Source organism: Cetorhinus maximus, chromosome 17, assembly GCF_964194155.1.
Source record: "Cetorhinus maximus chromosome 17, sCetMax3.hap1.1, whole genome shotgun sequence".
Taxonomy (NCBI): domain Eukaryota; kingdom Metazoa; phylum Chordata; class Chondrichthyes; order Lamniformes; family Cetorhinidae; genus Cetorhinus; species Cetorhinus maximus.
This window is the reverse complement of record NC_135895.1, coordinates 51,860,207-51,882,537: the sequence shown is the minus strand read 5'-3', so window position 1 is coordinate 51,882,537 and position 22,331 is coordinate 51,860,207. Positions and strand designations below refer to the sequence as shown.

Below are 22,331 nucleotides of genomic sequence, written 5' to 3'. Positions count from 1 at the left end.
GCCTGTGCATTTGGTTGTCTTCCAATTCATTTTGCATTGGCACTCCTTTCTCATCTCTGGCTGTCAATGGGTTAAATGCCATTTATAGCCAGAAGAGATTTTGCCACATCCCGTTAATTTTCACCTACACAGTGATTTTCTAGCCCATACCCTCCAGCAATTAGGCAAGCTTCATGCACAAAGGCAAATCAGTACAGTAATGGGAGTTCTGAATAATAATGTACATGTAATGCATTAGCTTTGGAATATGGTGCACTCACTGGCTAATGAGGATTTCTGCCAGCAATAACAGGTCTGGAACACTATAGCACGCAGGCACTGACTTTCACCATACAGTAATTTTGAAGTGTTCACCAAACAGACAGACAGTACTTAAGGGCTAATCAAGACTCAGTAAATTGGTGTTTCATAACATTCCAATGATACTGCTGGTGTGAGCTTAGCACAGACTGTAATATTCAAATTATAGTTCCCTTTCTAATACAGCAAAGAAAAGATTTTCATTGCTCTTCAATAATGTGATGAGCAAATGCAGTGCCCAGTTTGGAGCAGTCATTCAAACCAGGAATGCCCTAAGTTGAATCCTGATCTGTCTAAGCCAAAGAGATTTTAGTTGGAGAGCAGAGGCAGAAAATCTTGGGAAGAGGCCTTGCACAGTGCACTAGTGTGCACAGGGCTTGCATGGCTTTTTAACTACTCACTGCACTGAATCTATGACATTGAAGTTAGGACCATTCAACTCTGCATTTAAGGTTAATATTATAATGTTACACTATTTGTAAAGTTCTAAGACAAATTGTTATGCAAATATACACCCAGGGTGCCACATTTACTGCTGCACTGCAAACAGGTGCTGAGCAACAATGTATCAAGGCGCAATGGGGAAGTGTCGCTGCCTAAGACCTTTCTGCCACAGTGCACCGAGGGACTGGGAACTGTTTAGATCCCCTCGGGCTGTACAGCTCAAAATGAATGTCTGCAAATGATTGTAATATTCATTTATTGTATTGACGCATTTCGTGATACACGTTGTAAAAGTTGAACCTGATTGTATTTTTGTGATGGTGATTTTGAAATGGTTTGAAATGTTGTTGAAGATATTTTGTGAATAAAGTATATTTTTGCAAAAAATAAAAGTATCAAACTACCAGCCAAATGGAGAGTTGTAAGAACTATACTCAATGAAGCTCCAGCATTTTGAACCTAAAAAAAGGTGATTATTTCAAACTCTTGGGAACCAGAAGACATAGCATGGTGGCAGTGGATGGCCAATGAGTAAGCCTCAAACATTTTAAATGGATTTAGTGTTTAATTAGATTGAGAAAAATCAACCTGAATTAGTGCCAAAGAGACTGAGAGAGAAAAACAGAGTGAATAGTGCAAAAACAAAATGGCTGCTGCCACAGTAATGAACATTAAGCTCTACCCCGTAATGAATTGGGAAGCTGATAATGTCGTGGAGACATTTGAGAAGGTTAAACAAAAGCGCAGAATGACATTCAACAGTTTTCCAAAGACGCCAGTGAAGAGGAAAGGGTCAGTTCTATCCTTTTGTGGGCAGGAAAGGGTTGAATTTGTTTAATAGCTGGGTGTTGAATGAGGATCAAGTAAAAAGCCAGACAAAACTTTTGTAAAATTCAGCACATAGCTCCAGCCAAAGTAAAATCATCAGATCCACCGGTATGAGGTTCAAACCCTGAGGCAGCAATCAAATGAGCCTGTTGACAATTTTTTAACAATTGAAAAGTGCAGCCAGGAAATGTGAATTCAAGGAAATGGATGAAAGGCTGATAGATCAGCTCATTTGGGGCTCCGCATACCCTGAAGTACTAAAGAAAATTGATTGGAAACCACAAGCTCACAATTTTACAGTCTGTAGACACTGCCAGAGCACATGAAGCCATGAATAGGCAAAGACCCAAATGGCAGCATGGTTGATGCAGTGACAGCAACAAAGGAATGCACACCAAACAGGGAGAAATATGAGTGGGAGCTGTGGATGACCATGAGTTCATAGACAGAAGGAAATATCCTGCTTACGGACCAAATTGTTGAGCTTGTGCGAAGCCCAATCACTGGGAAGAGATGTGCAGAACAAGGAAAGAAGATGGCAAACAAATTATCAGAGTCAGAGCCACCGGGCGAATGAGAAGGAAAAAAACCCAAAACATTCATACCCTGGTGATAATTTGAGAACACAGGCCCTCAGTCACAATGCAGAGGTTGATGTTCAATTCACGAAGTAGAGCCTTGGGTGACACAATTGTTACTTACGTGGCGAAATTAAAGCAACTAATGGAATATTGTGATTTCGATGAAGCCCTGAATGACATGCTCAGAGATTGTTCAGTATGTGCAGGAAGACACTACTCAGCGAAGATTTTAAGAAAGCGTTAGAAATAGCGCTGGCGATGGAAAGTGCTGTAAAGGATTCACAAGCAATTCAAGGGGCACAAAATGGCACCGTGCACCAAATCGGGTGGGAACAGTCAGCCAAAAGTGGAGTGAAAAACTGGGACTCTGCCGCGAAGCGGGAAACAGCCCCCACTAACGGAAAAATGAGAAGAAACAGCTTAGCAACTAAATTGAAAAATAACTTTAATCGACGTGGAAACAATCAGTCTTCTAGAGATTGGCAATTTTAAAAATGTAGAATGTTATTTTTGTCACAGAAGTGGACACATAATCAGACAGTACAAAGCGAGATTTAAACAGGCCTCCAAACAACAAACGAAGTCCAATGAAGTCTATCGCGTAGAAAAGCCAGAAACAATCAATTCTGACATTTATTTATTATTCAACATGAAAGTTGGGAAGACAGAGCCAATATTTGTTACAGTGCAAGTGAATGGTAAAGCATTAAAAATGGAAGTAGACACGGGAGCTTCCACCACTGTACTAGGAGCACACGCTTTCAGATATCTAAATAAAGATGATCAATAATTAAATTTGTAACAAACATCTGCCAAGTTGAAATGTACACAGGCGAAGAAATCCAAGTAAAAGGTATCATCAGAGCAACTGTTCATTATAGAAACCAATCAGCATATCTACCAGTGATGGTATTGAAAGGCAGAAGACCAAGCCTTCTAGGGCGAAATTGGTTAAGTAAAATCAAATTTGATTGACCAGTGAGATTTCAAAAGGAAGCTGGAAGAGTTCCTGAGTTGAAAAAGAAACAAGGTAAGGTATTGCAGAAAGAGCCTGGAGAGTTCAAGGACCGCAACAGGATGAAAAAGGAATGTGTAAGCATTCAGCAACCTGAAGAAATGAAGACTGTCTTAAACAACGACATGGAAGAACAGCAGAAGAAACTCAAGGAAACCCTGCTGAATGACAGGGTTCAAGATAAAGTTAGCGAACTTCGCAAAGAAAAGGAAAACCTGTTGAAAGACCTTCACACACTACAAGGTTCCCTCAGGTCAAACTTTGCACCTCTGGATAAGTATGAAGAAAAACAGGAAGAATTTTACACCTCTCTGAATAAACTGAAGAACCAGTTGGCAGAGAAGATGCAGCAATGTTCAAGTTTCCAAAAGGAAGCCAACAGAAACAAGTACAAGAAAGAAGAGCTGAAGAATCAGCTGAATGAAGGTAAAGAAGCTTCAAAAGCAAAAGTTGTAGAACTTTCCAAGAGGCGAGCAGATAATGAAGTCATGAGTAGCTCAGCTACTGAACTAAGACAAGTTGAGATAGCTTCTGAGAGAAGTCTGGCCGACAGTGAAGTCAAAAAGAAGACGGGACTAAATTCTGTGGTAAAAAGAAGACACTTAAAAGAAGATGCAGAGTTACTGATGAGGTGCCATCTTTGGACAAGACTGAGCCTAATACTTCCCAATTTTGAGGGGAAGGTGGAGAAAAGTCAAGGGAACCAAAAAGCGACTCATGATTTGCATAGTTGTGAGCAACACTCTACTGTTAGAGAAGCAATATGTGTAAAGAATTTTGGTGGAGGACCAAAGTGGTTACCTGGTAAAGTAAGTTTGGTGACCTGACCGTTGTCATACCACGTGGAAATGGAGGGCCAAATCATCCGTAAGCCGGATCATTTATGAAAAAGAGAGATTCCACGACAAGATATTACTCCATCTGTAACCATGACTGAACCACTGATTACTGCTGAAGATGCTCAACCATGGACAGACAAGCCCGATGTCTCTGTCGGAGTGGAAGACACTGACCTGCAAATGCCTAATGAGGTAGCTGATGTTAATGCCGTTCCAGAGGACATGTTTCCTACAAAAAAAATCTAAAGTTGTGGAGCTGCAACATTCCACACGGATCAGGAAACCACCTGAAAGACTGAACTTGTAATTCCATGGCCTTTGTAAATATTGTAATGTCACGAGATAAATATCCTTGTAAATACAAAATGTACAGAAAAGTGAAAGGGGGAGGAATGTAGTAATTATTGTTTTGGAAAATGTTGGATTGTAGCTTTAAGAACAATCCTGTGCTGTAAGATCACATGATCTGTGTAAACCAATGAGTAGCAGCACAGGGAACCTCTACAGAGTGCAGTACTTCTTTATGGAGTTTGATGAATATGTGTAGTTGCTACTGCTGCTTTGTAAATAAAGCCAAATGTTTCCACGAAGAAAAGTTGTCTGAAGATTAACTCCATAACAGACCCCAAAATGACAACTTCCCATTGCTGCTTCCACCTCAGCATTACTCTCTAGCTCAGCCTGTTCCTTCCTGGGCCCTTGAATTCCAATATGTTTCAAATAGTTCATTTAATTATTCCTGCTGCAAACTTCCACTGCCAAAATCAGAAGTGTCCCTTTAAGCTTGACAACACCCTTTAAATCTGCTGCTGCATCAGGTTTCCCATTCCCATGACTGCACACTTTCAGCACATAACTAACCACAAAAGTGCGAAGACCTCACTGCTCCATGTACTACTGAAAAGAGATGCATACTTCCAGATGTACCACCACTGCACACCTAACATTGAACAATGTCCCTTGAGGAAGCGGAAACAAATCAGAATCACTCTGGCAGCACATCTGGTAAAAAACTAATTCCACTTTGCTACTATTTTCTCATATTTTGTTTGCCTGAAACAGAGGGGGCCTGGGCCTGCCCTAAAAAATGCATTTTCTTTGGAAGACTAGACATTATACAAACATACATTTTTGGTGCATTAGAGTTTCCAGCGGTGTCAGATATTTTGAACTCAAAGCTGTCAGATGTCAGTTCTATGGAGGGACTGATAATGTAGCGAACTGTACGTCTATCCACCTCTTTCTGGGTAAATGTGCCTTGAATGTATCCACCTGTAATAAAATAAACTCTGGCATCAGAACAATTCATCTTCACCATTACTGAAGCAAGAGACATCAGTAAAATGTATTAACATGTTATTTGTAAAATAATAAGCGGCTTGATGGCAGATTTTGCATTTGCATAACCAGTGCCAGTGCTGCAGAAACTTTTGCCAGATTTCTGCCCACTCATTGTGAGCCATAAATGATGTGTAGCCAACATTTTAGGCTGGCCTATAGTAATCTCCCTTAAAATGGGTGAAAGTCTCATTTCAATATAAAGAGTGGTGCAAATCATATTGAAATGAGTGTAGGCCCAAATCCCTAGTTGTTTTCCAGGGAATGTGTGATGTCCTTAGTTCGTCCTCATAAAACATGTGAAGGGGCTGCTGGCTGCTTTGTAGTGGAGGGAAAATTAATCCAAGCAAATGTATTGAAAATAACAGAAAATGGGGGCCCATAATATCATGATATAATTTTCATCACTTTTATATGGAACCACCCAAACATGGGAGTTGGGATAGTAGGCGGATGCTTCCTGCAATCTCAGGAGAACAAGTGGAAAAAGATCTAACCTCATGGTACTGCATGCAATTTTACTGATGGAGTCTACCTGATTTACATGCACAAAGCCAGAAATCTAATATAGTGACACTAATGCTTTCCATCTCTTTTATAGTAAAACAACAATTTGTTTGTAAAGAAGATCATTATCAAATAGACATCTGAATGTATGATATCACATTAATATAAAGCACCTGAATGCATTGGTATGTAAAGAATGCCGTTACAATTGTTTCATATTTTTAGAGAGCTACCGGTTTGATTTTCATGTTTTACCAATTAATTGAGTACCTGTGGTTGTACTTTCCAAATATCCATAGTAAGGTGGACGGAGAATTGTGTAGATCAGCTCCTCATCTTTGCTGTCCACATCTGAGGCTTTTAAGTTACGGGCAGTGATATAGATGCCAAAACGTCCGTCTCTCAGATTGTCAATTGTAGTTGGGCTTTGATTGATGAGGATATAGGGAGAAGCCTTGTCAACATGCTCCACCTGCAATTAGTGTACAGTGTGTAATTAGAAATGCAAATTATTTTCTTGTCAGAGTCTTTGTCAATGGTCTACACTTTCAGAAACCGTTAATCAGGTTAATCTAATTTAGTTCCCAAATTATCTTTCATAGCTTTGCATATTTTTTGCCAATATTTTATTCACACTAAAAATAAGAAAAAAGTTTAGTAGAAATCAAGGAATCCATTAAGCAGCTGTAATCCAATTTAAATTAATCTAATGAATCATAGAAAATTTATGACACAGAATGAAGCCATTTGGCCCACCAAGTCCGTGAATCCAAGATCCTGTTATGGCCTGGTGGGGGGGGGGTTATTATTGTTTATTTTGTCAATGATTTATTACTGTATAAAACCATGTCAAAGTCGAATTTCTGTACCCCTTTTTTAGGCAAAAGGTTAAGGGGTCGACTGTTACTTGGGTAACATTTTCAATGGGCTTACTTTCAACTACTGACGATCGTGGATCACACAACCAGCAGAGAACATTGCTGGGTTTTCAGTCTCTAAGTTTTGTGGCTCGCAAGGAAATCAATTGGAGCAAGAAGGAAGCCTAAAAAGGTAAGTTTTAAAAAATCCCTTTTCATAGGACTGTTCACAACAGCTCAGTGAGCTTCGTTCCATTTCCGGGAAAGTTTAATACAATCATGGCTCACACACACCGTGCACACTGACTGCAGTTTGTTCCAATCTTACCTCCACCATTTCAATGAGAAATCAAACTTTTACTAAAATTCCCCAATATCTCAGTGGGCAAATCGCACTCCGTGATCGAGCACTGTTGCAGAAAGATCAGAAAACTCCTGCTCCAAATCCTGGTCTCTGAATACAGAGTGGGGCAATGAGCTGATTCGGAGTGGAGTGTCCTTGGAAAGTCAGGTGTTGACTTTTGTATGGGCTATATGAAAGATTAAGGACAGAGTCGTACCGGTTTTGCACTAAATGCGGTAGCGGGCGTGATAAAAGATGTTTTACCCGCTGGCTGCAATGGTGGGTTTTTGTTCCGTATCGTCCCCATCCCGCCTCATAAATTATGCAGTCATGGGAAACACGCTGGATCGCTGGCGACAGGCCTCCGATTGGCCCGCCATGCCGTTACCTCACCGCTTCTTCACACTGAGCGCCATATACAGATTGCAGTCAGGCGAACAGTTCTCAAAGTTTGCAGCCAAGGACTGCTCCAGCCAATACATGGCCCCAGAAGCCAGGAAGATTGCAGCTCCCCCTATTCAGTGACGCATTGCTGGGACACCTTCTGGATGCTGTGGAGGCCCGTCACTATGTCCTTTACCCCCGCTCTGGCTGCAGGAAGCCCATCAGTCTTACCACTCTGGCTTGGGAGGCAGAGGCTGAAGTCTTCAGTACCAACCCTGTGCACAACAGGTTGGCCATCCAGTGCAGAAAACGGGTGAATGATCTCACCCGTGTCGTCAGGGTAAATCAACCATCTCATCAATCTCAACTCACCCACTCACAAGCCAATTACACATTCACTGGCATCTCACTTACTGCCAGCTCAAGAGACATCACCACTCACTCTCTCACACACACCCTCAGATCACCATCTTGCCTCATCCCCTCTGGAGATCGCTTCCTCATCCTGTCCATGGCTCCACTTAATATGCATGCAGGCCAGGCATCCTTCTCATTTGGCCTGGCATGTGCCTTGCTCACATTCTCTTCATCTGTCTTTATGCAGGGCAAGATTGTGAACAATTGCCCGGAGAGGTCCCAGACCAGGGGTGGAGTGCTGGATATCTCGGCTAGAGAGTCGGGCGTTGGAGCTATCTGGAGAGGATGTTGACCGTTCTTGCGGAGATGGTGAGGTCAGCGGCGAAAACCCACATGAGGATCCTGCACCACATCATCCCTTTCTTAACGCTACTCTGAGTCCACTGTTCTGTGCTTAATGCGGCTGCCAAGTGCTAATAATCTCCGCTTTCTTTCCTCGGCACACATGATACGTTGCCCTCAGGCAACCTCGAGGAGCACCCCAGCGCCGAGAGGGCCTTGGATGAGGACCCGGAGGGCAGCAGCATTGAAGTCATGGCCCTTACCACACCCTCCACCAGTGTAGAGACACACACCTTGGTGGGATCTAGATGTAGAGTAGCCTCGGGATCACAATCTGGTGAGCACAGCACACAATCTGTTCCACAGCAGGCGGAGACATGGACATCCTTGGTTACCGGCACTTGGAGGACTGCTGGAAGCAAGGAATCTGCTGAGTCTGAGTCAGATAATGAGTCTCTGGACTCAGTTGGTGGAGCTGTAAAGACAATCACGGGAACATCAAGAAGGGATGTCTGCTGCACACTTCGGATTGCAACGAACGATGGAGGAGTCTGTCCGCCTTCAGTCTGAGGAGATAGCACCGGCATACCAAGCCACTGAGGTCGACACTGACAGGATGGCAGCCGCCATGGAGACCTGGGTCCAGGACATCGGTCCTGCACTGTGGCGTGGGCTGAACTCCATCACTGATGCCACAGTTGGCCTCCAACAGTGTCAACACAAGAGGGGTGCGAGACAGCTCGATCTCACTCCAGCTTCCCCTTCTCCTCAGGGGCTCAGCCAGGGGGCGTCGGGCACCTATAGGGAGGAGGACCAACAGCTCGACACCCTGGGGCCATCCACCTAGGTGACTCTGGAAATGTCCGGCCGATCCAAATTCCCTCTTCCTGTGACCTCCAGTTTCAGCTCCACAGGCCAAGGAGGGGGCACATGGTCCACAGCTGGATACCCAAAGCAGGCCGCGGCACTCCAGGTCTTGGCCCTCCAGAGGAGGCCCGCCAAGGTTATCACAGAGAGGTCATGGCATTCAGCAGACTGCCTCTGCCTCCATCTCCACTGTGGATGTCGGGGAAGCACCAAGATGCAGCGGCAGCACTAGGAGGTTAAGAAAATGTAGTTGCACAGCCTGGACACGGGTATTAATCACTTATACATAATGTTCACTATTGTAAATAAACTCACAAGCATGTCACCTTGCCTATGGCTCCTTGTTATAATGAGCGTGTCCATGTCATGCAGATTCCTTGATTCCTGTACAAGATAAAGGCAGGTATCTCAGTCCAGGGCCTCTTCCCCATGCTTTGTGTAACCTTCAGAGCAAAGTGATGGTCCGGCCTCACTGGACACATTAGTGATGCCTGCACCTCGATGGTGCTTGTCATTGCTGCCAGAATGTTGTGGGCAGGCGTTACAGAGCTCCATCATTCTCTTAGCACCTTTGAGGTGGGGCTGGCCCCCCATCTCTTCAGCATCTGTGACCGGTGACACTGTGCTCCTGAAGGGGTCAGGTGCAGAAGGCAGACAACAGATCAGGAGCATTTAAAGTTTTAACTGCGTCTCCATGAAATGACCATGATCACAGCGCAAGTGAGTTGCCCTCAGCCAGACAGGGGTCAGACATTCACAGAGTCTATGTGAAGATCCATGGAGTGTCCTCACTGCATACCATCATCATCCTCCTGGAATCTAGTGACTATTAGGGCCTCTGCTGCATCTCCATGACACGAGCCTGAGCACTGAGGGTATGTGCACTGTCATTAGCCACACAGGAGTCAAATGTTCACAGATACAAGGTAAAGTAGTCAGGACTATCTTCACTGCATCTCGTCATCATCCTCCATGAATCTTGTGGCTATGAAGGCCTCCTGAGCATACCTACCTTGTCTGGCCAGTGCAAACGCCTAATCGCTGACATCCTCAGCTTCGAGGATCCGATCATCATCATCCCCTTCATCGGAGGATACGTGCACTCTTCCATCTCCTCCTTAGCCAGGTCCTCCCCCATTGCCGTGCCAGGTTGTGCAGCACGCAGCAAACTACGATGATGTGCGACACCCTCGGTGGACTGTATTGCAGCGCTCTACCGGACCTGCCGAGGCTCCGAAACCTCATTTTCAATATGCCTATCGTTTGCTCCACAAAAGTCCGGGTTGCGGCATGGGCCTTGTTAAACCATCTCTCTGCTGCAGTCTGAGGCTGCCACACGGGTGTCACCAACCTCGTCCTGTGCGGGTAGCTCTTGTCCCCGAGGAGCCAACCCTGCAGCCTCTCTGGATCCTGGAAGATGTCAGGAATCTGAGACCCGCTAAGGATGTAGGAGTCATGGATGCTCCCTGGGGATCATGCGCAGACCTGTAGGATGCGTTTGTGGTGATCACACACCAGTTGAACATTCAGTGAGTAGAAGCCCTTGCAGTTGACGTAGTTGACTGCCTTTTGCCGCAGAGATCTAAGTGCCACATGAGTGCAGTCGATGGCACCCTGCATCTGTGGAAAACCTGAGATCTGCGCAAATCCCAGCATTCTTGCTTCCTGGCTTTCTTGATCCCGGATGAAATGCACAAAGTTCTGTGCCTTTGCGAAGATGGTGTCCGTAACCTCCTAGATACAGTTGTGCATGGAGGCTTGCGAGATCCCACACAGGCCACATGTGGAGCCCTGGAAGGAGCCACTGGTGTACTGGAAGTGGATATCCTCCATGTCCCCATGCCATCAAACCCTGCAGCAGGTGACATATGTGACTGACCAGTTCCCTAGCTATTCGCAGTCTTCGGTGACATTGGTCCTCAGTCATCTGCAGGAATGATAGGCGCAGTCTATAGACCCTGTCTAGCGAAGCGCCTATTGCAACAGCTCTCTGTGGATCTTCAGCTGTGTGTGCAGCAGGCCCTGCTGCCCCTTCATCTTGAGGAAGGTGCTCCTCCGCCACACTCTTCTTCTTCTCTGGCCTCTGTAAGCCATGAGGCATACCGTTAAATCACAAGGCTCCATGATCCTGATGTTCTCCTCCTGCAGGATCAAAGAGAGAGAAGCGCGGGTTAACATATGTGTCCTAAGAACCTGCCTTGGTTAAGTCTCAAGGTCCCTTCACACATGCTGGAGAGTGCTGGCCACCACTTGGATTGCCAGTGTGTAGTGTGCCCATTGGCTGTCCGAAACCCACTGACCTCCGCCCCACTCCACCTGACCAATTGGCGGCAGTTTTGGACACTGGACTGCATGCTGTGCTCTCAGCTCAGGCGCAGGCCTTCTCCTAACCTGCACTTCAAGGCTGCGCTGTTGGCTTGAACCACGAGGGATATTGGTCACTAATAAAGGCATTGCAAGGAGCTCTGAGCTCCTCCATCAGTGACTGTGGTCACCTCTCGCAAGGGGATTCTACAACTTACCCAGTCGGCCAAATGTTCTGCTGCTCCCTAAAATGCACATTAATTTTCAGTCTGCGCCCAAGGAGTGAAAAATTCTGGAGCATTTGGTGGCACATTCATGCTTTTGTATTGCTTGAGTGGGCAGAAAATCTTCAAAGACCTGACTCCAAGCATGTCAATGGAGCTGCTGCTGAACAAGCTCAGCTACATAGAAACACTCACTTTCAACACACTTTTCCAAGTGCGTGGCTGCTTCCCTCACCCCCCTCCCCAGGATGTGCTTGTGCACTTCCTTCAGTCTGTGCTTCCTTTCCCCCATCCGAATGCTGGGCGCCTCTTCCTTGATATTCTGCAGGCGATGCTCACAAGCGCTGCGCAAGATTGTGTGCACTCACATCTGAGTTCCCCTTGAAGTTCAGGTCACCAGGTGCACGACTTTTAAAGATGGTCATGAAGCAGGCCGTTCTGAAGTCACGCCGAAATGGGTGGTAAATTTGACGTGGGGGGGTGATTCTGGTGAGCAGGGCTTATAATGAGATGCTAAAGTATTGGAATTAAGTTCCCGACGTGCGGCAGTGGGAAATGCAGCCCACCATTGATGGGTGGAGCAGATGATCGCAAACTAGTTTCATGATGGTGTGAAACCGAGTTTTGGCCTTCTCACCATATTTTCTGCTTTCACCTGCCCTGACGCCCATCGCCATCGGGACCGGATGATTCTGCCCTCAGGATCTTTTGGCCAAAAGTCTGGGGCTGAACTTTACATGGGACTGACTATTACTCGAGTATATATATGGTAAGTTAACATTTTAAATTTTCATTATGTAAATTTCAATGTCGTTTGATGTTTTTGAGAATAATTCAGAAACCCCAATATCATCCAAGACCCAGAACTTGCCTTGTAATTAGATTATTTTTTCCAGGGCAGAATTGGGCACAGCATGCTCCCTGCATGCTTCGCCCAGCTTCTAGCCCCAAAGGCTGACCTACCAGACCACCCATGACTGGAGCAAACTCTTTCTGAAACCGACAAAAGCAGCCCAGCACCAGCACAGCTCAGAATTCACAGCGCAGCTCTGACAATAGATAAAAAAAATTCTCAGACATTAACTCAAGGTCCAAGACGACAGACCAGCAAGTAATCTGCATGGAATGGATGACCCTTTGAAATAATGCTCCTGCAGGCTCCTGAGTGACTGTTAGTGCCATGAGTTGCTGTCAACATGCTGGATCAGGTGGTAGAGCAAACCAATTTCACAAAACAGTTGAAAAATAAGTTTGGGTGTCAATTTAAATATGTTAATTAAGTTTTTTTAATGTCTTAGTGAGCACCATGGATGCCAGATCCAAATGGCAGGCGGCATATATCTGATGTGAGACAAGTATGCCTGGTACCCACCATATTGGACCTTTAGGTACCTGCTTCACACTTGAAAAATAGGCAAAGTGAGGTCAACATCTAGGCCACTAAATCTAGTAATTCCTGTAGCAATGCCTGGAAAATGAGGGAGTGCTGCATTGTCGAAGGCACTATGTTTCAAATGAGGTATTAATGAGGTCCTATCTTCACTCTCAGATGGGTGGACAAGGTTACAGAGCACTATTTCAAAGGAGAGCGGGGGAGTTATCCCTCGTATCCCAATATTTATCCCTCAATCAACATCATAAAAACAGAGTTTCTGACCATTATCACATTGTTGTTGTTGTGCAAATTGGCTACTGCATTTTCTACAATAGTGACCACACTTCAAAAATAAAAACAGAATTACCTGGAAAAACTCAGCAGGTCTGGCAGCATCGGCGGAGAAGAATAAAGTTGACGTTTCGAGTCCTCATGACCCTTCAACAGAACTGACACTTCAAAAAATACTTTGTTAGCTGCAAAGTGCTTTTGGATATCCTGTGGTCATGAAAGGCGCCATATAAATGGAAGTCTTTCTTTCACTGATTTAACAAATAGTAACATGTTGCAGATGCTAGAAATAAAAGCAGAAATCGCTGGAAACACTAAGCAGGCTGACGTGCTGAATGTTTTCAGCATTTTCTGATTTGGTTCACTCATGTCTTTCTGGGAATGGAAGCTGTCATCTCTGTGTGGTCTGGCCTCCTCATGGCTTTAGTTCCACTTTACATGTTGACTTAATTTTCTCTGAAGGGATCTGACAAACTGCTCAAGCTGTCAGGGCAACTTGGGTGTGAAGTCAATGTAGCCTTGCCAGTGTATTCCACAAACATCTTACCACCAGTCTTAAATCATTATTTAACTGGTTCTGGATGATCATTATGTAATGATCAGTTGCATTAATATGTTTATCTTACAAAAAATGGACATGGAAAAAGAAAATGAGAGCTTAAAGAAAATACAGAACATTGGAGGCAAAAACAGCTATTATTTGCAGGCTGGTGCATCTTGGATTCTAAGATTATCATGTTCTAATGTTGGGACACAATGGGCTAGAAATTTGTTTACCCTGATTTTCGGACATGGGGTTCACGATTTGTGACGTGCCCATGCCTGCTTAGATGAAGGTGGGTAACACATAAAATTCATGTATCCACCTCAGCTGAATGATTGTGGCATTGCCATGCTATGCTTCCAGCACAGCTCCCTGCTTTTCAACATTGCCGATGAGCTCCGCACACAGCAGGAAGCTCAGCAGCGTTGTTTGCATGTGGTACAGGCAGCTTGCTCTTCTTAAAGGCAGGCTGCCTCTTAAAGAGCAGCTGCACAAAAAAGATTGCTCTAGATTCCTGGAAATTGAGAAACAGGGCAGACTGAAGGATCGATGGTGGCAGATAAGATGCTGGAGGCATTAGAGTGTAGGTGGGCATCAGGGCAGACATCATGGTCCCATGGGGTGTCACGAGACCAACAAGGACCATCCTCAGAAGGAAGTGGGAGCGGGTGGCCAAAAGAATTCTAATGACTTTACGCAAATGGCCAAGGTCAGTGAATATATCTTCACATGGCAACTCCTACCCACCAAACCAACAACCTCTCACACTGCTCAATGCACCACACCTCCATCACTCACCCAGCATTAGTCCCTAGCACTCAGGATTCATGCCTAACATCCAGATACTTCACATACACATACCATTGCTGTCAGCTTCACATGAATCTCCCCCTGCATCCATATAACTCCAGCTATTCAGCTATGGCAGACATATCACCCAAACACAGTGCTGCACAATCACTGATATTCTGCCCTCTCTCTTGCAGGACAAGGTGGCTCATGACAAGATGGAGCAGAGCAGAGGCAGAGATGGGGAACAAGGATTTCTGCATCTTCTGAGCTTTACAGAGGAGATGGTTCTCTGCATCATGGTTCTAGTTGCTATGAGACCTGTAGCATTCAACATCACTGAGAAAATTGAGGATGACAGAATTGTCCTGACTTAGGCCTCTTCTCAAATCCCAGCAAAACATTGTCCTGCTTTCTGGCATAATGAGCAAGCTGCAGATGGTGTGGCCTTGGACCTGCTGCTTTCCACCCCACCCCAACAGCCTTCCCTCACCTGAGTTCCTTCTTTCACACACCCAAGAACTGCTGCCTGTTCAGCCACAAGAACCCCAGTCAGCTGGGCTATGTGACATCAGGATAGTGCCACACCAATGTCTTCTGACACACAGAGAACGCCCCTGCACACACCTATATCCTTGGAGGATGCTGCGTGGGTCAGATAGGTAGCAGGTGGCTGCGTAGCCTGCTCCAGAATTGAACTTTGCATGCACTGGATGGAATCTTGTGTCCTCTCTTGTGGCAAGTTCAGTGGCAAAGGTCATTTAATCAAGCGGGAGGGCAGTGTGGGGACCCTGTCACCTTCCTGCCTCTATCCTGATTAAGTCCATGGCAGGAAGCCTTGTGCACAGCCTTCCCACCATGCTGCCGATTGAAGCCCTTAAGCGGGCAATTAATGCCCACTTAAGGGCTTCATCCTGCTACCACTGGTATTGGCCCAGTGATGGGTGGGGGGGTCTCGACATGTGGAGAGCATGACTAATGAGCCCTGGCTTGTTTACTTGGGGGCTCCATGGAAGTTGGTGGAGGGTGTTGGTGTCATTCAAAGGCACCTGATGGAGGGACCTGCATTGGGAAAGTGGGGGTGGCCCATTGAGACCAAACCCCTGGCCTTGCTGCTGAGCCCCCTCCCCCATGGCCCTTTCCCGCAACCTCCTTCCCGCCATCACTCACCTGTGCCTGGGTCTCTCCTCGATCCTGGGCTTCAGGTGGGTGTTGTACCGGCAGCTAGTGGAGCTGCTGAGTACAGAAGAGCTGCCGGCCTCTGATTGACTGGTAGCTTTTGGCATCCAGGACCTTTGGCCCCAGGGTCCTAGATCCCAGGGAATGTCCACTGCTAGCTTATTAAGTGCGTAATAGGCACAAGATGTGGCAGGTCTTGCTGAAAAGAGGTGACGCTTGGCTCTTGCCAGCTGTCTAGCTGCTGGCCGAGACCCCTGTCCACAAGAATCCGCCCAGTATGTTAATTTTATGTACACATTAACTCTCAACTGTCAGGATTAGACACCTGCTACTTTAATGTGCTGAGGAGGCAAACTGCAGTGATACAATGTCAGTATAACTGTAGTCAAGGAATAGGGAACAGTAACACTTGTTAGTCGTGAACTAACCTTCTGTAAATTGCTGGAACTTTCAATCTAACACTGTTAAATTCTACAAGATGAATTCCATTTCAAATTGTTCAGCATCTTTTGTTTATATTTCAGATTTCCAGCACCCACAGTAATTTGCTTTTGTATTGGACAAGTTTATTCTTAGAATTAAAATCAAACATGGAATAAAGTACAAAAGTAGAAGTGATACAGGCAATAAAATTTATCATGCATGTTAATTAGACTGCTCTTTGTTTCGAGTTTCTAACCTGGGCTAAGCAGCTCATTGCCTCATTGAACAACACTCCTAAAGAGGAAAAAAACAGTGGCTACTCACTCCAACTCCAGCAATTTGACTACCTTGCCTGCCACTTATAAGCAGTTGTAAATCTGAAGACATGTATTGCTCGCTCGTCGGTAACTTAATTAGGAAGGGAAACTTAATTCTGGCAAGCCTTTTAATGATCATGCATGACGTGCAGATGAATGCAAATGTGCTTCAGTCAGGAAGCTTGACACACCTTCAAACCTCTCTGAACTTAACTGCAAAAGCTCATTCCGCCATCAGGAAGCTTTTTTTTTTGGCCTCCCGCGCAATGAAGTGCCCCCGCCTGCCTTGCTTCCCGCTCCCACGAGCGGCACAAGATTCTGCCCATTATTTCCATTTTCATGTCTGCTTCTTGGTCTGAAGAGACCAAAGAGAAGCCCAATCACATATTAAAAATAATGGATTGGGTTGCCCAAAAATTTAGCCATTGTGAAAATCTTGACTGGGTTCTGTTATGATACAGCACTCTATTTGTAATTTGTTAAGCATTTTATATACATTATGAAATAAAAGCATGTTGTATGCAGTTTTGAAATCTCCCAAATAGTTTAGTGGGTAAATGCAACATGTGGCATGGTGTGTAATGAATCCATACTTACCTGAAGTTCCCAAGTGTGCTCCCTGGTGTATGTGGGGTATTCTCATTGCAGACACTGGGCCTTTTTGCTGCACTCCCCTGTGCAATTTGGCCAGGATTACAGCAACTCAGGATGGAAGATCGAAACATGGTGTGTGCCGCCCTCTAGTTTCTGGGCAGGGGGCTGAACCCCTGTTCAGCTGAAGCTTGCCCTCTGGTATTAGAGGGGGCAAGGCTAGGGGGAAAGCAATTTTTCCATAGTTGACTTCTTGTGTCCCCGGCCTGCTTTCTGCCAAGCAGCATGTACACCAGCAATATTCAGGCATACAGGCACCCTCGATGTTGGATGCAGGACAGCTCAGAACTGGGCTTCAGCTGAACCTCCAGAGAAGTTAGTAGCTTCCCAGGTAGGTTATTCTCTTTGTAAAGGATGCTGATTAGGGCACTAACACTCACCCACTGTGGCAGTGGCACCTATCTGGAAACTATCAGTAGGCCACCACCACATTCCCTACCTCCTCCACTGGTGGATAACCAAGATTGACTCATAATGGCATTTGCATTCACCGACAATATGAAAAACATTTTGGTGGGGTCAGGGGCTTTTTTATTCTCCTAGCAATTATGCCAGCAGACTGGCACGGATGGCACAGATCTTCAGGGCTAGGAAAAGGAAAAATATCAGCTGAAAGTACCCGTTTGGAGATCTCAGGTGGAGGGGCAGGGATGTTCTTGGCTGTGATGCTCCCTCACCCCATTAGTGGAATAGCCTGCTTAGAGGGCTATCAAAAGGTGACCAGATCAGGTGCAATCAGAGTTTTATAGCGCACCGATTTTACTCTCCAATGAAGCCAATGGCGTTCCACCTGATCCTGTGTGTATAGCGTCCGTTGAGTTATGTTAAAATTCCTCCATTACTGTTTGAACAAATGGCCACTTGAAACCGGAGAGCTGTTGGTGCTTGTGGAATCATAGTCCAACATAAGTCAGTGCCTTCAGTAAAGTAGGAGAGAAAAGCATAAAAGGGAAGGTTGGGAAGTGTTTATTTACAGAATTCAGAAAAGTGCTTATTGGAATGATTGTTGGAAGCATATACTGATAGATACCCTTCATTGAGTTAAACCAATTCAAATTTAGAACAGCACTGTGCAACCTTGGAATTGAAGCTCTTGAGAACTGCAAAGTTAATTTATTCCAGAACATCCACTTTTGAAGTTTTGCCAAAAATGTCTCTCAGATTCCGTCCGCATCAGCACCTGCCTAATTAACCCATGTAGGTACTAAACAGACATCCTGTGAACAGGAAACCAACTTGTTTTTCCAGTCACTAACTTTTAGGTTTATTATGTGAGGAAGTGCTGTTAAATGAGATAAAGATGTATTTAATCATTGTTGTAGCTATGTAGGTCTGTGACATACAATTATTTACATAATTCTAGCATTTAGTATTAGTGCTGCATGTGTCTGTCATCTCACATAAATGATTTAATAATGCAGTACTGAACATTATAGGTGAATGACGATAGAGTAAAAGAAAATGATGCAAAATAAACATGTATCTTTACTTAAAATATTCTTCAATATAGGTCTAAGCACAAATCACTTTTTTCTGCAACAAAAACATTTTTATTTTAATTGCTATTATGTATTTGATTGACTATTTGCATATTTGTTGGAGATCTTTTCCTTTTATTTCTGGTGGATGTGGGTTAAGTCTTCTTTAATATCCTCTATTATCTACTTGCTCCCACTTAAAGATAACATTCTATTTATGTTAATGTGTATCTTTTAATGTATTTTGTTCAGTTAGTAGATTTAGCCTTGAAGTTACTCAAATAAGGCGTCCCTTAGTGAGGTTATAATTAAAAAAGCAAATTAATACGTGGAATGTGGACAATAGAAATGGGCTCAGTTTATCCTCTGATAAATGATCCATCTCTTACTCAACACACAATCCTCCAGCTCTGTTTCAATCTTTCTTTTCTTTAGCTATATGCAAATGCACCATTATTGTTCTGAATTTCCTCCCTTGTTTTCCTGTGCTCCAAATAAGTCATCCTTCATGCTCTTTCCCCTTCCTGGCTCCACATTGTGTTGTCTATTGCACCGAATTCCAATTTTTTCTGAGAATCTCAAAACCCCTTGTACCCCTCAAGTTTTCCTTTTATCTTACAGTGTTTTTTCATTTGTTCTCGGGATATGGCTGTCAGTGGCATTTAATGTTATTCCCTAGTTGCCAGAAGAAGGTTGAGGTGAGTCTACATCTTGAACCACTGCAAATATAGTTTGATATAATTGAGTGGGTAGGCCAGTGAAGAGTCAGCCAAGGACTTGAGTCACATAAGGATGTGAAAAGTTTCATTCATGTAAAAAGACATTAGTGAACCAGTTGAGTCTTTAAGGACATTTTGACAGTTTTGTCGTCGCTTTTACTGACACCAGCTTTTATCCCAGATTTTTTAAGCTGCATTCAAATTCTTGATTGCCATAGTGGGATTTGAATTCATGTTCTCTGGGCTATCAGTCCAGCCTGTGGATTTTTAGTTTAGTAACATAACTACTATACATCATTACTTTTAATCCAAAGTTCCCTTTACCTGCGATTTTAATACTGGTAATAGTCTGCACTATTTGACAGAGGCCATTTACTTCACTTTCGCATAAATATATAAAGGACCAATTAATTCCAGGAGTCCAGGGAAGGGGCAGAACTTCTACCTGTCCTGCAGAGACACCAACAAGTGGAGCTGGGGGTAGGGACTCATGCTGGGAGTTCCCAAATCCCTGGTTCAGGAGGGCTTCTTCCTTCTTGGTGCAAATGGGCCTTACCAATTAAGCAGTCTGCTGTAAATTTTTTAAAAATTCACCCAGGTCCCTTTACAGTGAGCTGGGGGGAGTGGGGAGGGATTCAGTGGGGTCTTGACAAGGCATGCGGGGGGCATAAAAGCCCACCATTCTCATGCAAATGAGGCAGCCACTTACTGTCCTACAAGCAGCAGTTGGGTCAACGCAGGGCGAACCACTTTAAAGTAGCTTCAACAGCAAGTAAAGTAGAATTAGAGAAGTTTATAAACTTTTCTGTATTATATTTACTGAAGAAAGGGGAATTGTATTGTTTTAATATGCCACACAATACTAGTGCAATGTAGTGCTCAAGGAGTTAATTTATTGGAATGTTAAAGCAGTAATTATTTATGTGTGATTCACGGTTTAATGGGCACTGCCTATTAATTTACATTAAAAGCCTTTATTATGGCATACTAGTGATCCCAAAGGATGATGTCATTAATTAAGCAAGTTCACAAACAACCTAAAATAAAAAGGTGTTAAAACAAATAGTAAATTAACTTCCTGTTTTGAATATTATTAGCAGCACTGAAATAGCTCTATTAAATGTTAAAAATTAAAATGAATGCAACAATACGTTAATAGAAATGTTAAAATTGTAACTATAAAGATCTATGAACTCTGAACACCATCCATTCTGTGGTGTGTGCTGTGAATTTAATCTTATTACCTCGGATAACTGAAAATACTGTCTTTTAAAAAAAAAATAAACAATGATGGTTTTTAGCTTTCAAAACCAAAAACAAAGTCTATAAGAACTGAAATTCAATGAAAAAGCAGAATGCAACTGAGAAAAAATAAGATTATATGTCTTGACAATATGACTGCTTAATTAGATTATAATGAATATGTTATTAGTCACCAAAATGTATTTGAAAAGTGATCAACATTTCTCAAAAGATGTTGTAACAAAAATTAACACTTGAATGTACGCTTATATTTGGATTGAAATAATGCTGCTAAGTTTCAACAGTATAGCTGCTACACATGCTAATATATATCTTGTTTATTTTGGTACGCTGTGTGAAGGGATATTTTGCATAGTGGTGCAAAGAGTGGATAAAATAATAGTAGTAGGTGCTCCACCAACATGTTTGAGGGAACACCTTGTTTAATTATTAACATTTGAGCCCTAAGTCAGCACAGAAGAAGGCCATTCAGCCCATAATTTCTGTGTTAGCTCATTGGAAGAGTTATCCTGTTAGCCCCCACTCCACTGGTCTCTCTTTGTAGCCCTGAAAAGTTTTCTTTTTCAAATAAGAATGTTATTTCAAAAATTACTAATACATCTACTTGCACCACTTTTTCAGGAAGTGTATTCAAATTAAAATAGCTCGCTGTATAAAATTCTCATCAACTCCCCTTTGCCAAGTTTTTGTTCCTAGGCCCCATTAAGAAATATTCTCTTCTGAAATAACAACAACTTTATTCAAATTCCATTCCTATAATTTTTCATTTCTAAACAGACTGAACAGATCAAACATTTTGGCTAAAAATTTAGTTTTTCAATTGAAGAGTTTTAAAAATTAAATTAACCTCTCAAAATGGAATGATTATATTTGAAATGTTACAGAGATACATGTTGAGTTTTAGTCAATGCTGTGTTACAAGACAGAAAGATGTTGGAAACATTGGATTCAGTAAAAGCATTAATAACACTCCCCCAAAATAACTATAATTAAGAGCTATTAAATATAAGTAAGATTTTTAGAGGAGTTGGCTTCAAAGTGGGTAAATAAAATTGTTAAAGCATTAATACAAAATAAATAGTCAAAGAAACAATATCTAATTTTACTTATATAAAACAGTTGTAAAACAGTTGAACCGATGACTGGATGTACTATGTTTATAAGTGTTTGATGTAATTTATTACATGTAAGAGTTTGATTACTTCAAGACCAATTTGTTTTTATCAGCTATAGCTAATTTCGATAATTTATTTTCATAATTACCTACAGAATATTGCAATTATAAATTACATTACTATTTTGCTTACTTCTTTAATAAGTCAATCTTTGTACAGATAATATCCACGTACCTGTATGCTGAATATAACAGGCTCCTCTCTCATCTGGCCATTGACTAAAAAACCATGATTGGTTCCATCAGAAGCTATGAATGTAAAGTGGTCAAGCTCAGAGGGCCCAGCATTGTGCTTGTATGAAATGTCCAAATTATTCACATTCAGCTGTGTGAAGTGGTCCTGGGAAAGAATATTTCTTTTCAGGTACAGGTTGCCAAACTGAGGAGGCTGGATAATAATGTAGGTTAGGTTTATCAGGGGAGTGTCTGGATCTGTGAGTTGAAGATTATCAGGAGAGATGACCAACATGGCCCCATCTGGTAACTGAAGACCTTTATTATTGACTAAAGTGGGCAAGATACGGTCAGTGCGCTCAATGTTAAACTCCATGGAGCTGTTTTTCACTGTCATCCCATTGCTGACAAAAAATCTGTGGGA

General features: G+C 43.3%; 1 protein-coding gene across 1 annotated transcript in view; it reads right to left on the bottom strand.

Moving 5' to 3' along the window:
- Positions 1-22,331, bottom strand: part of frem1b (Fras1 related extracellular matrix 1b) — a 262,434-nt gene that overhangs the window by 27,917 nt on the left and 212,186 nt on the right. Inside the window, exons 25-27 of the mRNA XM_078561195.1 lie at positions 21,909-22,323; positions 6,123-6,324; positions 5,135-5,279 (exon numbers count right to left, since the gene is read on the bottom strand). Coding sequence (XP_078417321.1) covers positions 5,135-5,279; positions 6,123-6,324; positions 21,909-22,323 — 762 coding nt within the window. The remainder of the gene's footprint in view (positions 1-5,134; positions 5,280-6,122; positions 6,325-21,908; positions 22,324-22,331) is intronic.